At 39.8% G+C, this 18686-nt stretch overlaps 1 protein-coding gene across 42 annotated transcripts in view; it reads left to right on the top strand.

Annotated features, from left to right (window-relative positions):
- Positions 1 to 18686, top strand: part of mef2d (myocyte enhancer factor 2d) — a 56674-nt gene that overhangs the window by 21794 nt on the left and 16194 nt on the right. For 21 of the 42 annotated variants that reach the window (XM_077214989.1, XM_077214877.1, XM_077214846.1 and 18 more), the window contains exons 2-6: positions 152 to 580; positions 3480 to 3683; positions 10956 to 11093; positions 15461 to 15668; positions 16947 to 17003. In XM_077214989.1, coding sequence (XP_077071104.1) covers positions 527 to 580; positions 3480 to 3683; positions 10956 to 11093; positions 15461 to 15668; positions 16947 to 17003 — 661 coding nt within the window. In that variant the 5' untranslated portion in view covers positions 152 to 526. Of the gene's footprint in view, positions 1 to 151; positions 581 to 3479; positions 3684 to 10727; positions 10863 to 10955; positions 11094 to 15460; positions 15669 to 16946; positions 17004 to 18686 lie in introns of all 42 variants that reach the window. The other 21 variants (XM_077215008.1, XM_077214857.1, XM_077214935.1 and 18 more) reach the window with 1 other exon arrangement.

Here is an 18686-nt window from a genome sequence, read left to right as displayed (position 1 = left end):
TTTTTAGCAAATATCAAATTGAAAGATCTTTTTTTCTTTTGTACTAAAATTCTTCGATCTTATCATGAAAAAAGTTATGTAATTTCATACCCTAATACTTTGCTGCCATACCAGTTTTGTTTTTAAGTTCTATTTCTCTTTTCTTTCACAGAATTCATCACAAGACCATCATCATCTTCATCATCAGATTTTTCCAGGGGGTTTGGATATCAGAACAGACACCTGTCGGATGACATGCACCCTGAGCAGACCATGATCTGAAGGCCCTACCAGGAGGCCACACAGTTTCTTTCTTCCTTCCCTCCTTCCTTTTTTTTTCATCAGTGGAGGAAGACGCGTGAGCCCAGCTGCCTCAGACAGGTGGCATACGGAGAGAGAGAGAGACTCTCTCACACACACACATCTTCATACATAGAGGCGACTAGTCGCTATTTGTGCTCCTGTAACTGCCTCAAGAAATTTTGACCTCTGACCTCACCACACCCCCAACCTTGCCCCTACCCCTGTTCGGCCAATCACAGCAGCCATGGGGAGGAAAAAGATCCAGATTCAGCGAATTACAGACGAGCGTAACAGACAGGTGAGTGGACAGCCTGAGTGTCTGCAATGACAATGTTTTTAGTTCAACATAGCAGAATTCCTTTCAGTTTTGATTATGTAAGTGAAAAGAATTCATTTCAGGAGCTCTAAATAAAATGCACCAAATATACGCAGGAGAGCCTGGAATTGATTATTGGCATTTGAACTGAAATCATTCTTATTGGTTATGACTCCTGTAAGCTGCCTGAAGTTGAATCTGTAGTTTAGATATCTTGTGCAAGGTAATGAACGTGACGCAAAATCAAATCTTGCTCTCCAATACTTAAAAGTAATTTTCATTGATTTGTAGTAAAGGTGGATTTTTTTTTAATATAAAATACTTTCTCCTGTACCATTTTAATGGGCAGAGGCAAGTACAAGTTAACTTCCCTTAGGGTGCTTTTTAAAACATTGTTGTGGTTTTTCATTTTCAGTGAGATTTAGTCTTAGGTTTAGTATTTAGTATTATTAGCCATTTTTTTAAATTAATCAGAATCGGACTATATTGGATATTAAGCAAATCAAATATCTATTTTTCATAAAGTACATTATAATGTAATTCCTAAATTCACTTGTTGCTAGGACTATCTGTAGATGAGCACATAAGAAGAAAAAGTGTTCATTTTTGCTATTTTGTTGTAGTGTTGGTAATGTGTTCCCGCTGGCTCATCTTCTGCTCTTTTTGTTCCCTGCAGTAAAATAGGAAAATCTGGCATATAAAACCAGTTAAATCACAAACTTCATAACAGTATCATTTTGACAGCAATTTACTGTTTCGATTTTTAAACTCACCAGTGTGTAGTATTTCCCTCCATGTTTTAGATATTAGAAAGATGGCTGTGAATGTATTGGGAATGTTTTTTTTGGTCACAGTTGTGCTGATAGGTGTAGTCACTCTGACAGGACCAGGTGTGCATACTCAACCTTAGCCTTCTTTGCTGTGTCAGCGCTCTCTGTCTCCCTCAGGTGTGCCTGACTAATCATATTTTTAACAAAGTTACAAAAAAGTCTTGCAGTTTGTCTGACCCAGATTAGTCCCCATTTTGTACTAAATATCACTTTTAATTGAGATTTCTTTCAGAAAATGATCTGGCTTTGCACAGCTCGTCCTTTGCACATCTCGGGCGATTAAAGAATTAAAGAGTGTGAGACGATAATGTGAACTACAGTTTTTGCTGCAATAAATTGTGCCTTTTAATTACCAAACTCTTGGATCGAGGCAAGTTAAGGAGAGATGTAGAAGAACGGAGGGTATCCAGAATTGACAGACGGCAGCATGTGAGAGAGCAAGATCGAGTCTGTGTGTGCGGTAAAGGTCAGTAGGTAAGCATTCGGCCCTGAGGTTAATTGGATCGAGAGAGGAACGGAAAGAAGTCAGGTCGCTGCGTCTCAACATTCTTCACAATAATAAAGTTGTGTTCTCCTGTTGCCATTGGTTACCTGCGAATTCTATTTTTGAAGGCAATTATGTTGCTGGTGTTTATTCTGGTGCTGGTGTGGAGAGAGGGAACATCAGCTCCCTGATTGTTGAGGTGGAGGAGATTCTTTCAGCTAATGGAAAAGGGCTTTTATTTACAGAGATGCAATCACAGTCTGCTAACACTGTCAATCTCTTAAGTTCAAGGAGTCTTGGATTTGAACAGAAAAACTTTTGGTAGCAGGGAGCAAAAAATGGTTGAAAGCTTCCCAGTTGGTTCGGAGAGAGAAGAATTGGCTAATCTCAAGTCAACCTCAGTGCACTGCAAAAATGTCATCATTTATTCACCCTCTTCTGGTTTTAAACCTGTATGACTTTCTTCCTTCTGTGGAATACTAAAGGGAGATGTTTTGAAGAATGTAGTTGGTCTTGTAGTTGGTTCATCTTTACCTTGCTATCACAATAAATGGGGACTGGAGAAAAACACCATAGACGTATCATAAAAGTTAGTCACTTCAACTTTGGACTGCGGTCTGAAGTTATATGATAACTTTGTGTGAGAAACAGACCAAATTTGAAGTCATTATTTCTGTCTTCCCCAACAGAACTGTTGTTCTTTGCCAACGGATCATTAAGTCAGTGAAGTGAAGGGAATGTGTAAAGAGTGTGTGGCGTAAATTCATCGTCAGCCTATTACAAACACAGCACGATTTTTCTAAACATGCTCGGCTCAAACATGCTTGTTGAATTTGTTTGGGATTACTTTGTTTGTCCACAAGGTAGCAACACTGGCATGGTCTTGTTGTTCCACAGTCGAAGATCGTAACAACGTGCCTGGGTTGATGAGCACTACTACCCACGACTAGTTTATTATCAGTCATAATTTCTGGAGAGAAATAGCACGGACACTGGACAAGGATGAAACTTGCTGTTGCGCATGTTTGAGGCACATGTGTTCGTGCATACTTTTAAATGGAGTATACTTTGAAAGGATATGCGTTCGACTGAAAGGATATGCGTTCGACTGTATGCACAAGCGTTCATTTTAAAACTGAAATTTTACTTTGGGCCTGATTCGTGGACAAATCATTCAAAACCAACTGATTTATTCAAAAGATCCAAATCAACATCGGACATCGCTACTTCTATTCCTATAGTCTGTTCCTGACAGGTATATTTTTTAAGTATTATATGACTTTAGAAGACCACATTTATGATACTTTATAAAGCTCTGATCCTCATTTATTGTAATTGGATATAAAAGTCAATTGGGTGATGGAATGATATGAAGGTTTGTATGGGTAGGCTATGCCTCTAATATTCGATAGTATCTTCTGTTTTGTTTCCCGATAACAATATCACCCGAGAAGCAAAATTGCATAAGATGTAGTTTTCAGTTCTCATCCTTCATCTCAGTCATATTTTTCTCCTTGTCTAACCTTGCCCCCCCCCCCCCTCTCTCTCTCTCTCTCTCTCTCCACAGGTGACCTTCACCAAACGGAAGTTTGGTCTGATGAAGAAAGCCTATGAGCTCAGTGTGTTGTGTGACTGCGAGATTGCCCTCATTATTTTCAATCACTCAAACAAGCTCTTCCAATATGCCAGCACTGACATGGACAAAGTGCTCCTCAAATACACAGAGTACAATGAGCCGCATGAAAGCAGGACCAACGCAGACATCATCGAGGTAACACAGACATACAAGCCCACCAACAATCCTCCCTCTTTTAGGTGGCAGGAAATTGTTTTGTTTGTTTTTGGTCTCATTCATCCTTTATTTGTTTGCTCCTCTACTCTTCTTTCCTTCCTTCCTGTCTTTGGTGAACCGTGTTCATTTGGTTGCAATAGTTCAGTCAATAGCCCTATTTGGTCAGGACTAGTTTTCCCTGAGGAGGGCAGGTAAATTTGTGTGTTTTTCCTCACAGAAACCTTGTTAAAATCACAGAACAAATTACCTACTGTTTTCCGGCTAGCTCATCTGAGAATGATCCCTTCCAAAAAGGAATGTCTATAATTGCGATGACTTTTTTTTCATGACGCTTCTCCTCATTTATTTTGACCTTTGTCGAATTTTTTTTTTCATTACATAGTGCTCCTTCATTATGGATTTAGACCATGCTAATACCATGCTAATTTGACTCAAAATGATTATCTTTCAAATATCATGTTATTTATTGGGTACTCCAAGGTACTTTAGAATATAATGTTATTGCCATGGTACCATGTCCAGAATACCTTGGTAATACCATGATGACTGTAAATCCACAAGTTCTTCAAGAGATTGTAAGGCTTTTGCTAAGCTAAATACACATCCATTGGGAGACAGAGTTTATGTGTGAGAGAGAAAGAGTGTGTGTGCATGTCTAGAGAGCATGAAGAGAGGTTCAGAGGCTCGCAGATCTCTATAAGCTACTGGCTAACTGCCTGGACGATGGTGGGACAGGAGAGGTAGGGACAGCTGCACCCTCTACCACCTCCTGCCTTTGGCCAGAGAGGAAAATGTGGCTTACACATAAACACAGACACACGGTGCCCATCCGGTGTCCATCCCGTTCAACGCGAGATGGCGTTGCTCAACGTTAGCGTAAAAAGAACAGCAGTGGAAGAACATCTTAAATAGTATTGCTGCAACACTGCTTAAATTAAAAGGAGAGTTCACCCAAAACTAAAAAAAATCTGTCATTTTATTTACTCTCCCTTATGGTGAGAAGAAGTTTCTATAAATTCTCAAATCAATGGGACCAGATTGTTTATATCTATTGCAGAATAGACCATTCCAGGATGACAAGTTTTTAAAACTAGGAGAATATCCACCAACATGTTCTTTCTGTCAAAACTCTATCATTGAAGCATGTTTTATTAGATTGGGCTGGTTTAACCCTCTGAGAAAACCTTTTTACTCGGTTAACTCTTTTTAACAAAGTTAAACCAAATATAGGGTTTTTTGCAAAAAATAAATGGTATAACTCTGATATAGTTTTACCATAAATGTATGGCCATGAAAACAGCCATAAAAACAAACAAACAAATGGTGATTCGAACCTGTATTCTGTTATTTTTTTTCACATCTTCATGCACCTTCATGCAGCTAGTTCCAATAATGATTATTTAAGAGCAATTTGTGAATCCCATCAAAGGTTTATTGAAAAGAACTGGCTCAAAAGAATGATTTGCGTGTAAATTGAACTGGTTTGGTTTTTGAGTTAACAGCTCACTGGAAAGAGAAATTATTAGTAAATAACAACTTAATTTTTTATCTCTTACTCAGACAAAACATATGACCTCAGTGATCCGGTTCTCAAATTCAACTCACTGGATGATAAAATAATTAATTTGTAGTTGCTATGAACTTGTCGACATATCACTATAAGCAAATACTATAAAAAAAATAACAGCATAAGGGTTGAAAGAAAAAGATAGGAGTAAATTTTTGGGTGTACTATTCCTTTAACATTTTAATAAAGAATAAAGCAAAACATTTGTTTTGTTTTTAAAGATTATGTAGTCGTTTCCATGCACTTTAAAATGTAGTCGTGTGAGTGTGAATACTTATTTAGAGTGTGTAATGGTGAGAAACTGATGTGTGTCTCTTTTGCAGAAGCCCCCAGTGGTACAGGCGCATGTTTCCTGTTGGGTGCTGCTGTGTGTGTGTGTGTGTGTGTGTGTGTGTGTGTGTGTGTGTGTGTGTGTGTGTGTGTGTGTGTGTGTGTGTGTGTGTGTGTGTGTGTGTGTGTGTGTGTGTGTGTGTGTGTGTGTGTGTGTGTGTGTGTGTGTGTGTGTGTGTGTGTGTGTGTGTGTGTGTGTGTGTGCGTGCGTGCGTGTGCGTATGCGTGCATGTTCTGTGGTGAGGGCGTTGGGCCGCTGTGGGCCACATCAGCTCAAGCCTGACTGGGCTGCTTTGTGGGTGTGTGTGTGTGTGTGTAAAGGCTGAAGGCTTTCTCATGTAATATTGAGAGGCAGCGTGTCAGTAGAGGCAGACCTGGTGCTGAGTTCCCGGCATTTGGTCTGATAAGAGATGTTTTTAGGGGCATTAACGTTCATAAGGCCCTTCCGGTTGCTCATGCCCAATTTAAAACATGTCTTCTGCACTCTACTTGGTTATTTGTCTTTTAAAGACCAAAAAGAGAGACACAAGCACACAAAAAGTGTAAAATGATACAGAGGCAGTGCTTACATTCACCCAGAGAAAAAAAAACCTTATTCACCCTACAGCTCACTGTACACAGACACACACACACACACACACACACACACACACACACACACACACACACACACACACACATTCAGGCAGGCATGCTTTCACACTGATGCATGACTGAACAAATGCATATGCACACGTACAGCCTCTCTTCTTTTCTCTTGCTGTATCTCTCTTTTTGCTCTCATCTCTTCACTCGCCTCGTGTTGCACGTGCCTAGTGTGTGTGTGTATGTGTGTGTGTGTGTGTGTGTGTTTGTGTGTGTGTGATTGTATGGGGGCTGCCTGCTTCTTCTGCCAGAGCTTGTTAATCTGCTTGACTGCAGATCCCAATCAGGAGAGAGACAGAGAAAGGGAGAAAGAGACACGGAGAGAGGGAGTGGGGAATGAAAAAGACAGAGAGTTAAAGAGTGGTTGTTTAAGGATGAAGATCCTGTAGATATCAGTTGGGATTGAAAGGAGGTGGTGAGACGGGAAACACAAGGCTTTGCCCTTTTTCAAAAACAGCTCTGATGAAGAGGCTGTGGACACTTAAAGACAACATGAAATAAAAATTAGCCTTTTTAATTAATTATTAGTGTGATACATCTATGCTCAGCATTCTGATGAAAAATATAATAACTTTCTTTGCTTCTAAAACAATGTTTGATTTTGCTGACATTACCATGGTTATGCTTGCAGAGAAAATAATAGTATTAATATTTTCAGAGGCCATTTTTCACGATCCAGTCAAATCCCACTAGATAAAATCAAGTCCCATCCGAATGTATATTTTGTTTTACTTTACATTTAAAGGGACAGTTCCCTCAAACATGAAAATTGTTATAATTTACTCGCCCATGTTGTTTTAAACCTATATGCATTTTTTGGGACTTTTTGTAGTATCTTCATGCAGCTCTTTTAGAAAATAATAAAAGTACAATTAAAGTAGTCCATATCCATATCAAGTCCTATGAAAACATTTGAAATGCAGAAATGAGAATGAGATTTTCAATGAAAAGAGAATTAATTTCAGTGTCACATCAATGAAAAATGCTGAGTTTTTCTTTTCTTGTTATTGTAACTTGACTGACAAGGTCTAGACTTATGAAAAAGAGCTGTATGTATTCAAACATTTTCGTATTATGTACCATGAACTTTAGGTGAATCTTTTCCTTTAGTGCCTTTAGTGTTGTTTAAGCAATAATTTCCTAGATTTCTAATGCTGTTTAGCTGAGCATTTATATAGACGCCAGGGCTGTCAATCGATAAAAAATTTAAACAATTACATTATATACAATATAATTAATCAAATTAACCACTTGCATATGTCTTCCTAAGAAAAGCTCCAAATGAAGATTCAAACAGGTCAGGGGGATTATTATATTGTGTTTTTTTAGGGCCTGATCTGTTTTACAGAAGGCCTAGCGTCTCTGATGAGTGTTGATTGACCTGGAAAAAGTAATAATTTTGGCTAGTTTTGTCACCATAATACCAGTGCAAATTTCAGAATTCTCACTGGTAATTTTTGGAACATAGCAAATAGATAATAGGCTATTAAACAGTGCTTTATTTTCAATTAAAATTAAATATTGTTATAATTACTAACAAATTAAATTAAAACAATGAAATGTAGAATTAACATTCATCAATTAAGTGCATTTAAAAGTTGGAATTAATTAGAGTTTTAAAGTTAAGTAATTATACAAGTAAACAGTAATACAGAACAAATAAACAAAGTAAGCACAATGAGTGGTGTTCTACTTTTATTATAAGCATTGCCGTTTAATTATTATAAATGACATCATAGACAATGGTGGGTTTATTAGGCTTTACCCTCAAATATTTTTGTTGTCTCATCTGTTTACATTCAGTTATGAAAAATCTGCTGTCTTTACATTGATGCCATGCCAGGCTGGCATTTTGACCAAGAAGGGCACATTTATGAGCATTCAGAAGTAACCCCCTATGACCAGACAGCTTTTAAGAATTGAATTGAGTAGTCTATGGTACCAATACTACAGAAAGAACTGAAATTGAATTTAAGTATCGACTTGATACTGAAGATCCGGCACTTTTGACATCCCTGACATCCCTGATATTCCTTTCAAGTGCGACCATTGGCGTTAAATGGTCGAGATGACTGTGAACTTTTAACCTCCGTCTGTAAGAGATGAGAAATCTGTGTGTGCTGGACATCGGCTAAGCCCTCTTTGATATTGAGATGATGTACTCCATCCTATTCTCTCAGATCCGCCTCCACAGTGGGATGAGCCGTGGGTTATCAGCCAAGATCAGCTGCTAAAATGATTCCATTAGCCTCATGTATGAGTTACAGTCAGACTCGCCTGATAATGGCAGACACGCTGCCTTTAAAGGAGGAATGGGGATGAAGGGATGAGGAAGAGAAGTGGAGGGTTCAGAGGGGCCACTAATCTGTCAGATGGGTGTATCTGGACGCTATCGTGTGTGTTAGCTGGCAGGCTGCGGCGAAGCCGAGGCTTTAAGCGAGTTCTCAAGGGAGGGAGGGGGTTGCAGCCTTCTCTGCTTTACACACTGCAAATGGAAGGTGACATTAAATTCTGCCTGTGTTGGACATCAGCGTGCACTTCCGGAGAGAGAGAGAGAGACAGAGACAGAGACAGAGGCAGATTGTATACTCTTAAAAATAAAGTTTTTTTTCTTTTCTTTCAGTGTCAGAAGCATTTTTGGTTCCTCAAAGAACCTGTTAATGAAAAGCTCTTAAAATAACCTTTTTTCTTACAGTGAAGAACATTTTAATGATCTTAATTTTAAAATACAAATAATAATTTTAATAATGAATTTAATAATGATGAACCTGTTTTTCACTGTAAACAAACTTTTGTGAAGAAAAGGTTCAATGGATGATAAAGGTGTTTAACAGTGTAGGGCCGTAAATGTTCTGATAAATGTGTTTTTCAAACGCAGATTCTTAAACTTTTACTGTGGCTCCTCTCAAATGTTTGCTAACATCCCACATAGGAAGTGGGAGTTTGAAAAGACAATATGGGATGGAGAGAGGAGGGGAATAGAGGACAGGAATGAGTCAGCTCGATAAGTCGTGGAAGAATGAGAGCATTATTGGATTAGAGAAGAGACACAAAGACATAGTGTGAAACACCATCGAGAACCATCAGAAAGAAGTGGAAATGAGATGAAAGAAGAGAGAAAGTGAAGGTCCAGGGGTAACATAGATTAAATAATGTAAAGACAGGAAGGGTAAGCTCGAGAGAGATGGAGCGTACGGGGGGAGGGATTGAAGGCGTTTCAGGGGGAGGAGCACTACTGAACGAGGTTAGCCAGTCAGAGGCAGTGGATCTCTGCAGGGGAATCTTCCCTTGGCAACACAAACAAGCACCCGCCCCATAAAGGAGAGACAGCAGGCAGAGAAATAAAGGGACAGGTGAACAGATGGAGCCGACTCAGAGACAAGCTGATCAGCTGACCCACTCCTCACTGTGTGTGTGTGTGTGTGTATGTGCGAGAGAGAGAGTGTTATGCTATGAACGATAAAGCTAGTTTAAAGGCTTGGGATTTATTTACCGAAGTCTATATATTTTTAGCAGCACTTGGTACGGCTAATCGCTATTCCTTATACTTGGGGATAGGGATTTAAACCAGCCCCTATTCCTAAACAAACCTACTAAAATCAACTCAGAACACCTTAGCAACTGCATAACAATAGCCTGACAACACCCTAGACTTCACCACTGTCATTTTAGTTTATTCTAATTCATTTTCTAGGTTAAAAAGAATCAAGGTTTCCACAAAAATATTAAGCAGCACATCTGTTTGTAACATTGATAATAATAATAAATGTTTCTTGAGAGCCAAATCAGCATATTTGAATGAGTATAGGTGCTGAAAATTCAGCTTTGCCAATACAGGAATAAATTACATAAAAAAATGTTAATAATATTTTACAATATTACTGTTTTTATTGTATTTTAGCAAAATAGACATCTTTCAAAAACATAAAATCTCACAGACCTCAAACTTTAGAACAGTATATATAAATATACATTATATAATACATAATTGTAGTGCAAGTGTTAATTGTTTAATTAAAAGTGTTGATCTGGATTACACGGGGTCGGTTTGTTTTATGCTATATTTTCTTTTGCACATCTTTTATGTCACTGTGACCTCTGTGAGCAGGAAGAAAGCAGTGCTGAAAACTGTTTTCTGTTCAGCCTCGATACCCCCATCAAAGCTACTTAGAGAAAATCTTGTTTGGAAAATCTTCTCAAAAAAAAGAGGGTATTTTCAGGCTGAAACCGATAAACTGAGTTTCTCTCTTTTCCAGCCTCATCTTACTTATTTCCATCACACAGTTGTCAAATGGGCTATGCAGTTTCATCTTTTTCCAAGTCATGGTGTATTTATCCTCTTCACACTCTCATCAAACATTATGCCGATGTACAGTGTTCTTGGTTTATGTGTCGCATGTTACTCTATTGGTTTAATAAATCACTGCTTCTCTCTGATTGACACATGTGCTCCTCTCCCTTTCTTCTCCGAATGCTTTAAGACGTTGAGAAAGAAAGGCTTTAACGGTTGCAACAGTCCAGAGCCAGACGGGGACGATTCAATCGACCAAAGTCCGTTACAGGAGGACAAATTCCGCAAGAGCGAGGAGCTGGACATCCTCTTCAAACGCTACGGAGTGAGTATTCCTCTTTACCTTGTTGTTCTAACCTCCCTCCTTCTCTTTCTTCCCCTGTGTCTCTCTCCTGTCCTCGGTTGGAAATAAACCAAGGCTCTGAACAAGAAAGAGCACCGGGATTCGGAGAGCCCGGACCCCGAGGAGCCGTTCTCCCTCACGCCTCGCACAGAGGAGAAGTACAAAAAGATAGACGAGGAGTTTGATAAAATGATGCAGAGCTATAGGCTTTCAGTGAGTACCCGTGTGAAGAGGCCTGCTGTAAGCCCCGGCAACCAACTCACACAGCCTGCTGTCGGCCCGGCAACCAACTCACAGAGCACCTAGCAACCATCTCTCACCCCATTCCCCTCCTACCACCCCTCAATCCCCTCTGAATGTGTGTGCTTGGGCAAGGAGAGGGCAGTCGGGGGCGAGAGGGCGAGTGTGGGCAGCATCCCTTTGATCCTCACAATCCACTTTTTCCAATGCGCTTCTGATTTATAGCTCTCTTGATTCTCTGTGCTGTTGTTTCGTGTTTTCTGCGATGACTGATGCTCGTATCGCATTTGCCAGGAATAGACTTCTGACTCATCTGGGTCCTGTTTAAGGCGTCAGTGAAGATAATTTTCATTAAGTCACTGTCAAAAATGCTTTATGCATGAGCCCTGCATGAGGAATCTCTTCTCAGGAGGTACAGAAACAAGAACGTGCTGCTCGCTATCTTAATATATCGTGGGCCCGAGTTTGATATCATATACATGGTGAACGTGATTCAACATGATGTGGGCAGCAAAGACGAATTAGTGTAGTAACTAGTGTTCTGTTTCTTCTTTAATGCTAATGGGACTGGAAATGAGAAATAACTTGAAAAGAGTTTTGTCGCCTGACGAAGGGGCAGTTTTCCTCTCTCTTGCACCCATCCCGCTCTCCTCCAAGTGCACCATTCCCCAGCCGGAGCACAAAGAAAGTCATCCAGCACCTCGCTCTTTCTCTGCCACATAATCCCAGCATGAGTGCCCGAGGAAGCAAAGCTAAAACCTTAATCCCTCTCGCTAGGGACACCCTGCAGCATGTGTACTACGAGCTCTACTTAACAGGCCAGAAAATGATCAGTCTGTAATGAGTTTTTTGATATTCAAAACTAATGGTCTGACACTAACTGGCTGGCAACCTGCAGTGGTAAAGCTGGATTGTGAGGAGGAAATTTACTTTAGGTTGTTGTTGTTTGTCTTTTTGAAGAAACATTAAGTTGAAACGGTAGCTTTTTTTCTGGTAATGTTTTTAATATCAACTTGGAGTAATACCAGTGATATAATCAGTGATTTTTATTATTATTCATTTTGTATTGGTTTATACTGGATATACACTACCATTCAAAAGTTCGGGGTCAGCAGCATATTTTTCAAGAAATTAATAATTTTATTTACAAGGATGCACTCTATTGATCAAAAGGTTTCTATTGCAACTAAATGCTTTTCTTTGGAGTTTTTTATTCATTGAAGAATCCTGAAAAAATGCATCATGGTCCTACTAAAATAATAACAGCTGTTTTCAACATTGATAGAAATAATAAATGTTTCTTGAGCACCAAATCAGCGTGTTAGAATGATTTCTGAAGAATCATGTGATGCTGAAGACTGGAGTAATGATGCTGAAAATTCAGCTTTTTCATCACAGTTGAGGAATAATTAAAATAGAAACGGTTATTTTAAATTGTAATAATATTTTCTAATACTACTGTTTTTACTATATCTTTGATCAAATAAATGCAGCCTTGGTGAGCATAAGAGAGTACTTTTACAAACTTTTACAAATTCTTACCGACTCCAAACTTTTGAACAGTAGTATATATCAGTTGATTTTGAATCTAGAATTCTGAAGTGAAATCAAGTAGCATGTTAAGAATACATTCATTTAAATCAATTTGAATAAATTAACGAGAGAGAGATTGTGAGTGTGACTTACCTGCGTCTGTACGTAATAGTGAAGCTTTAGACTACAAGCTTTAAACCACATTTGGAAGTGGCTCAGAACGGAATGCGAAAAAAGTCGGATCTTGTGCGGATTTTTGTTTTTACACGTGTGCAGCAAATTCCAATCTATGTCTCATGTGATTTAAAAACATCCGATATTTTGGTGCTAGTGTAAATGCAGCCTAAAGTTTTTGATCGGATTTGGTTGTATTATAAGACCCCATTTAAATCTACTGAGTAAATTGCCCCTGAAAGATCTTTCCTCATGTGCTCTGTGATCTGCAGTAAGCTCAAATCCAATAGCACTTCATGTTAATATAACTGCCAACTTGTTTCCCAAACCAGTCAGTCTTTCTCACTTCACTGGTCACGGTATTTCTCGACGTCACACAGATAGTTTTTCAGGACCAAGTGTCATTCCAGTCACAGTTGTCTATGGCTTCTCTGTGTGTCTAGACCGATATTATCTTCAGTCTGTTGTATTTATCTTCAGTTGTTGAAGGCACATTCAGATGTGTAAGATTACACTTTCTGGCTGAGACATTGGAGACTAGCACACTAGATTTTGGTGTTTATATTCAGATGAGGTGTGTTAGGTGCTCCATATTTTAAAACCTCGCCTCACACTGACTCTACTCTACCCTGCCCTCCCTTCACCCTGCCTGGCCTGCGTGCAGTGCTGGAACTTAGTTGCTGTTTCGTCCACAGGCTTAGTGAGTAGCATGCTATGCTACATGGGTTACTCCCTCTAGAACTGTAGCTCATATGTATTTACCCTGGAATATTCCTTTAAAATAGCTTTGGCATCACTAGATTCTTATTAGGAGTCATTTCTTCGAAAACAGTTTTTATAGAAGACATAGGCCTATAGAAGACAAAATGTAGTCTTTAGCAAATATAAAATACACAACTATATATTATATTATCATGCTGTACATTATACATTTGTGTTGCCCAATGTTTAAAAATGGCTGATTTTAGTGTTTAATTTTTTTTTTTTTAGGCAAAATAGTATAGAATTGGTAACACTTTACAATGAAGTTTAATTTGTTAACATTAGTCAACATGAACTAACAATGAAAAATACCTCTAACTCATTTATTAATCCTGATTCATTTCAACGTTTACTAATACATTATTAAAATCAAAAGTTGTATCTGTTAATATTATTTAATGGACCGGAGCTTACATTAACTAACAATGAACAGTACAGTTCAGTATTGATACATTGCTCAATGTTAGTTCATGCATTAACTAATGGAACCTTATTGTAAAGTGTTACCACATAATTGTAATCCCGGTCATTTATTGTTAACATCCATATACGGAGCTCAAAACCCCGTTCTCACTCTTAGGGACTATAATCATCGTACTTCAAACTAAATTTTTCTGTCGACACTCAGACAGAGGCTACAGAAGAAATGGAGAAGGACAGAGAAACAGCCAGACTATCAAACTGGGTCCCACTCAGAACACAGGAGGCCTAGTGTGGCCCACATTCTAATTTTAGAGGCCCTGGTTTTGCAGATGATCATGGGAAAATGGGTCTCCATCTGAGCATCTGGACAGTTTGAGTCCACGCTGAGTGCCGAAGCTGGCTAATTGCGCTTCAGAAAGCACGAGAACGAAGATCGGCTGACTCAGGAGTTGTCACGGACACATGGCCCTTGTTTAAAACACCTGAACCTACCCTGCGCGCTGAGATATTCCCCAGAGCCATATTATCAGTTTAAGGACAACTGTTGCAGACTAAAATTGAGTATAATGCTGGGGTACAAAACAAAACGTGGTTTTCAGATCTCTCTATCAGATGCCAAAAGCAAACAAGAAATAGTCTTAATATCTCCATACTAAAATCTCAGATGGCCAGACTGTTAATTTTTTATGAATCATTAAAATACTAGTGTCCGGGATGCCTGGAGACTATAGTGTGTACACCGTGAGTTTTCAGAATCTTAGCTTGAATGTGTGGTATGAATAAAATGTGCTCATAAACTGCTGTTGAAATTGTATTCTCAACTGAAATGAGTAGAGGCTTGTACCCGGAAACAATATTCCTTACATCACAATGTAATAAGCGAATGTAGCAATGTTTAAGATTCAGGGAAGAAGGAGGGGGGAACCGGCGAGCATTCAACAACTTTTAATGACAAAATAAAACAAATACAAAAACAAAAGTATAAGCCAGCAGCCCCTCACGGACGACTGCTGGCCACACAAAACAGAAACAAAACACAACATAAAATCAGGCCTGTTCCTCTCTTGATCTTCAGGTCGTCGCTCCTCCTTTTATGCTTCCGTTCTCTCACCCTCGGCCTCGTCCTGCTCGCCACAGCGAATAGTGTAAAAATATACAGTAATTATAAATGCTGGATGATTCAGAGAAATTTGGACTGAAGTGGAGCGAAGCTTCTCAGAATTTTTCTGTTCCTTTCGTTTCCAGTCTGGACCATTCGCGCGGTTTTTAAGTCTTACAAAATTAACTCTGCACCTCGTAGCTTCACATGATCTGCTTTGGAGATGTTTGCACAAGTCACTGCATGCTATTAAAACCGATGTGTGTCCGCTTGTGTGTTGTCTTGATGTACATGCAGGTGTTTGAAGTAAAGGCGCTAACCGTTTCCCTCTCTATCTGTGTTTTCTCAGTCCACAGTGCCACCACCCACTTTCTCCATGCCAGTCACAGTACCGGTGTCCAATCAGAGCTCTTTGCCATTCAGCAATCCCAGCAGCCTCGTCACCACTTCCTTCGTCACCTCCACTCTCACAGACCCGCGCCTGCTGTCGCCACAGCAACCGCAGCTCCAGAGGAACACGGTGTCTCCAGGCCTGCCACAGAGACCAGCCAGCGCAGGTAAAAGATCAATGGTCCCGAGTACCCGTAAGCAAAGCAGGAAGGAGGAAATAGTAACTCATGTTGTGTACATGCGCTTATAATGTTTGCCTGTGGGTGTCGGATTACCCGGAGCAGCTGTTACTCAGACACACCACTGATTTATGCTTAAAAGTGTCTCTCAAACCATCATCTACTCTGCTCTAGAGTGGTTACATAGTGTACTGATCAGTTTTTATTAATGCTTGTGCAATATATTGGTATGATGCCATACTTGGCCTCCATATGTCACCTTTCGCTTTCATTTAGTTACATTAATGCCTCGTTTCCTCCGAGCGGTACAGGACAGTACAGTACGATTCGGGATGGTAAACCCTGATCTGGCTTGTGTTTCCACCGCCAACAGTACCCTTACTTGATATGCATGGTGTATGTCGGAAAGTAGCGATCGACATCATAATGTGACAAAATCCAAAATGAGTCGTTTTGGCTGCTTGGTTTAAAAAAAAACTGTTTTTGAACTAACAAGGAAGTTCTGATACTTACAGGATATTTTTATAGTACAATGGCCTCTTATATGTCAAAAATAAACATGCCCCCTTTAACGGACCTGTTGTGTGTATTGCTTTAATGCATCAACCAGCATTAATAAATACAATCTTATTGTAGTGTTTTTTGTATTTTGTAACTGTAACTGAAATTGTAACACCAGCCATTTATCGGTTTTCAGCCATAACATAAAAATAAGTATCAACTTTGTTTTGGCCAGACTTTTATTATTTATGCATCCCTACGGCATGCAATCTCACTTCAGCCCATTCTGTGAAGTTTTCTTTTCAGTATTTCAGTATCAGCTTGTAGCATCAGATAAAAGGCGTTTTAAACCTGGTATCAACATCTCGAGAGATGCAGTTGTTAACAAGGGTGAATGCATCTCATTTTGATCTGATCACTCAAACCACCTTTGTAGGTTGTCAGGGACGCATATCGAATTTGTAGTGTAAACGCGGATGTGTTCTGATGCACCCTTGAAAACTCAAAGGAATACTGATTCACGTAACACGTAATCACTGTTTGGAAGAAAAATGCTCGATCGAATAATTTTAGAATGGAATAGAAGCTTTTATTTCCACAAGACAGGAATGGTGGTTGGCACAGCTTTTGCAACATACATGAGATGGTGTTTAAAAGTGCACATGTACAATATATACACTATATCGTTCACAAGTCCAAAATACAAAGAGAGTCTGTAGTCTGTAGATTTCAGCCTTCCTGTAAGCTATTCTGTCTTTTTTCCAGGTGCCCTTCTGGGAGGTGACCTCAACCATTCAAACGGAGCATGCCCAAGCCCTGTGGGTAAGTCTTTCCTCCTACCAACCAGACGGCCCCAATAAAACCTCTTTATTTTCACCTGAATAATGCATCAGTCTGAGTCAAACTGCTTAAAATTGAAGGGCACGCTTAAGACCTGCAGAGTGGAGCGAGGGTTTTCAGTCTCATCTGATAAGATATGATCTGATCTGACTGTGATTATGAGATGACAGCAGCTCCATGAAGGTTGTCCGAACACAAAAATCTGAAAGCGAGTGATCAGAGAGACTATCAGACGTCCACCATACGCTCACACACCTGTTCGCGCGTGACAGCTGAAGCTCACACTCTGCTCTCCAAGCATGCCTGTAAACACCCTCATGGGACCATGGAGCACGAATGACATAAATGTTATGGGTCAACACCATGCATGTTAATTTTCCTACTCCGTCTTTCCATTTCCCTTTGTTATCGTTTGCTTTTTTCTTTTTTCTGTTTCTGTGCTCCTGAATACTTGTCTTCCCATCCTTTCCCTGTCAGCTGTTCTTCATATCTCACACATGACAGTCTGAATACCCAGCTTAAACCAGCACGCTCCGTCCCTTCCCCTCCCCCTCTGTCACACTCCCTTCTCTCCTCCCAGCCAATCTTGACAGTCCCAGACAGCTGTTGGTTCTCCTGCCTCTGATCTTCAAAGAGCACATGAAGTCTCATGGACATTTTAAGTGTGCATTTAAAATGTGAACATTTAATCAGTAAAGAGGCTGAAGGCCTTTGTGGAGTCACTTAAAAAGAATAACTTCCATGGTTTCTTGGAGTTTGTGTGTGTGTTCTTTGGCACATTCCACAAAATGGCACCTTTGGTATTCCGTGCCCTTTTTTTTTCTTTCTTTTTGAGACTTAACTTTTTTGTGTTAGGCCAACTTTTAAACTTAAACCTAAATTTGACCAAGCATGAAAGGCTGTTAAACAAAAAAGATTATTGACATAATCTTCAATTTTTATTTTTTTTATTTAAGAAACTTTCTCAGCTCTTACCATACTGCTTTTCCTTGTCCATTACCAATCCTTGTCTCTCATTCGCTCGCTCTCTCTCATTCGCTCATTCGCTCACTCGCTCGCTCTCTCTCTCTCTCTCTCTCTCTCTCTCTCTCTCTCTCTCTCTCTCTCTCTCTCTCTCTGTCCATTTCCCCTCCCTTCCCTCCATTCTCAGCTGTTGCTCTGGGAATGTCAGCATTGACGTCATGTAGCATTCCTACCATTCCCATGAGAGAGAGGGACGGAGAGCGAGAGAGACATGGACAGAGACGAAAAGAAAAAGGCAGTCAGACCTTTGAAGTGGAGATTAACAGAGGCCGGGACTTACAACCTACACACTTATTTACTTACACAGCACACTCACATATACACACTCATATCTACTGTATTTACCATTATACTCTCTGTCCCAGCCCCCTCTAAAAACCAGACTGATCATAAGCTGTGTTTCCTGGGGCAGAGAACAGCTGAGCACGTCTCTTCTCTGCTGCCAAGGAATTGCAGCTCCCTTTGCAATCTCTTTCCATTCAGAGCTGCTGACGCGGTTGTTGTTCACACACACGTCTAGCAGAGTAAAACGCAGTTGTTGCCCTGTAACCGGAGCTCAGGTAGGATAAAATATCAAACTGCAAAAGTCTCTCCAGTCTGAAACTCTTAAATCGTTCCGAAACTGAGGACATCTACTTTTGA

Source organism: Siphateles boraxobius, unplaced genomic scaffold, assembly GCF_051911475.1.
Source record: "Siphateles boraxobius isolate OS27281-9 unplaced genomic scaffold, OSU_SipBor_1 12, whole genome shotgun sequence".
In the NCBI taxonomy this organism is placed as follows: Eukaryota; Metazoa; Chordata; class Actinopteri; order Cypriniformes; family Leuciscidae; genus Siphateles; species Siphateles boraxobius.
This window is presented reverse-complemented; position numbering and strand designations above follow the sequence as displayed.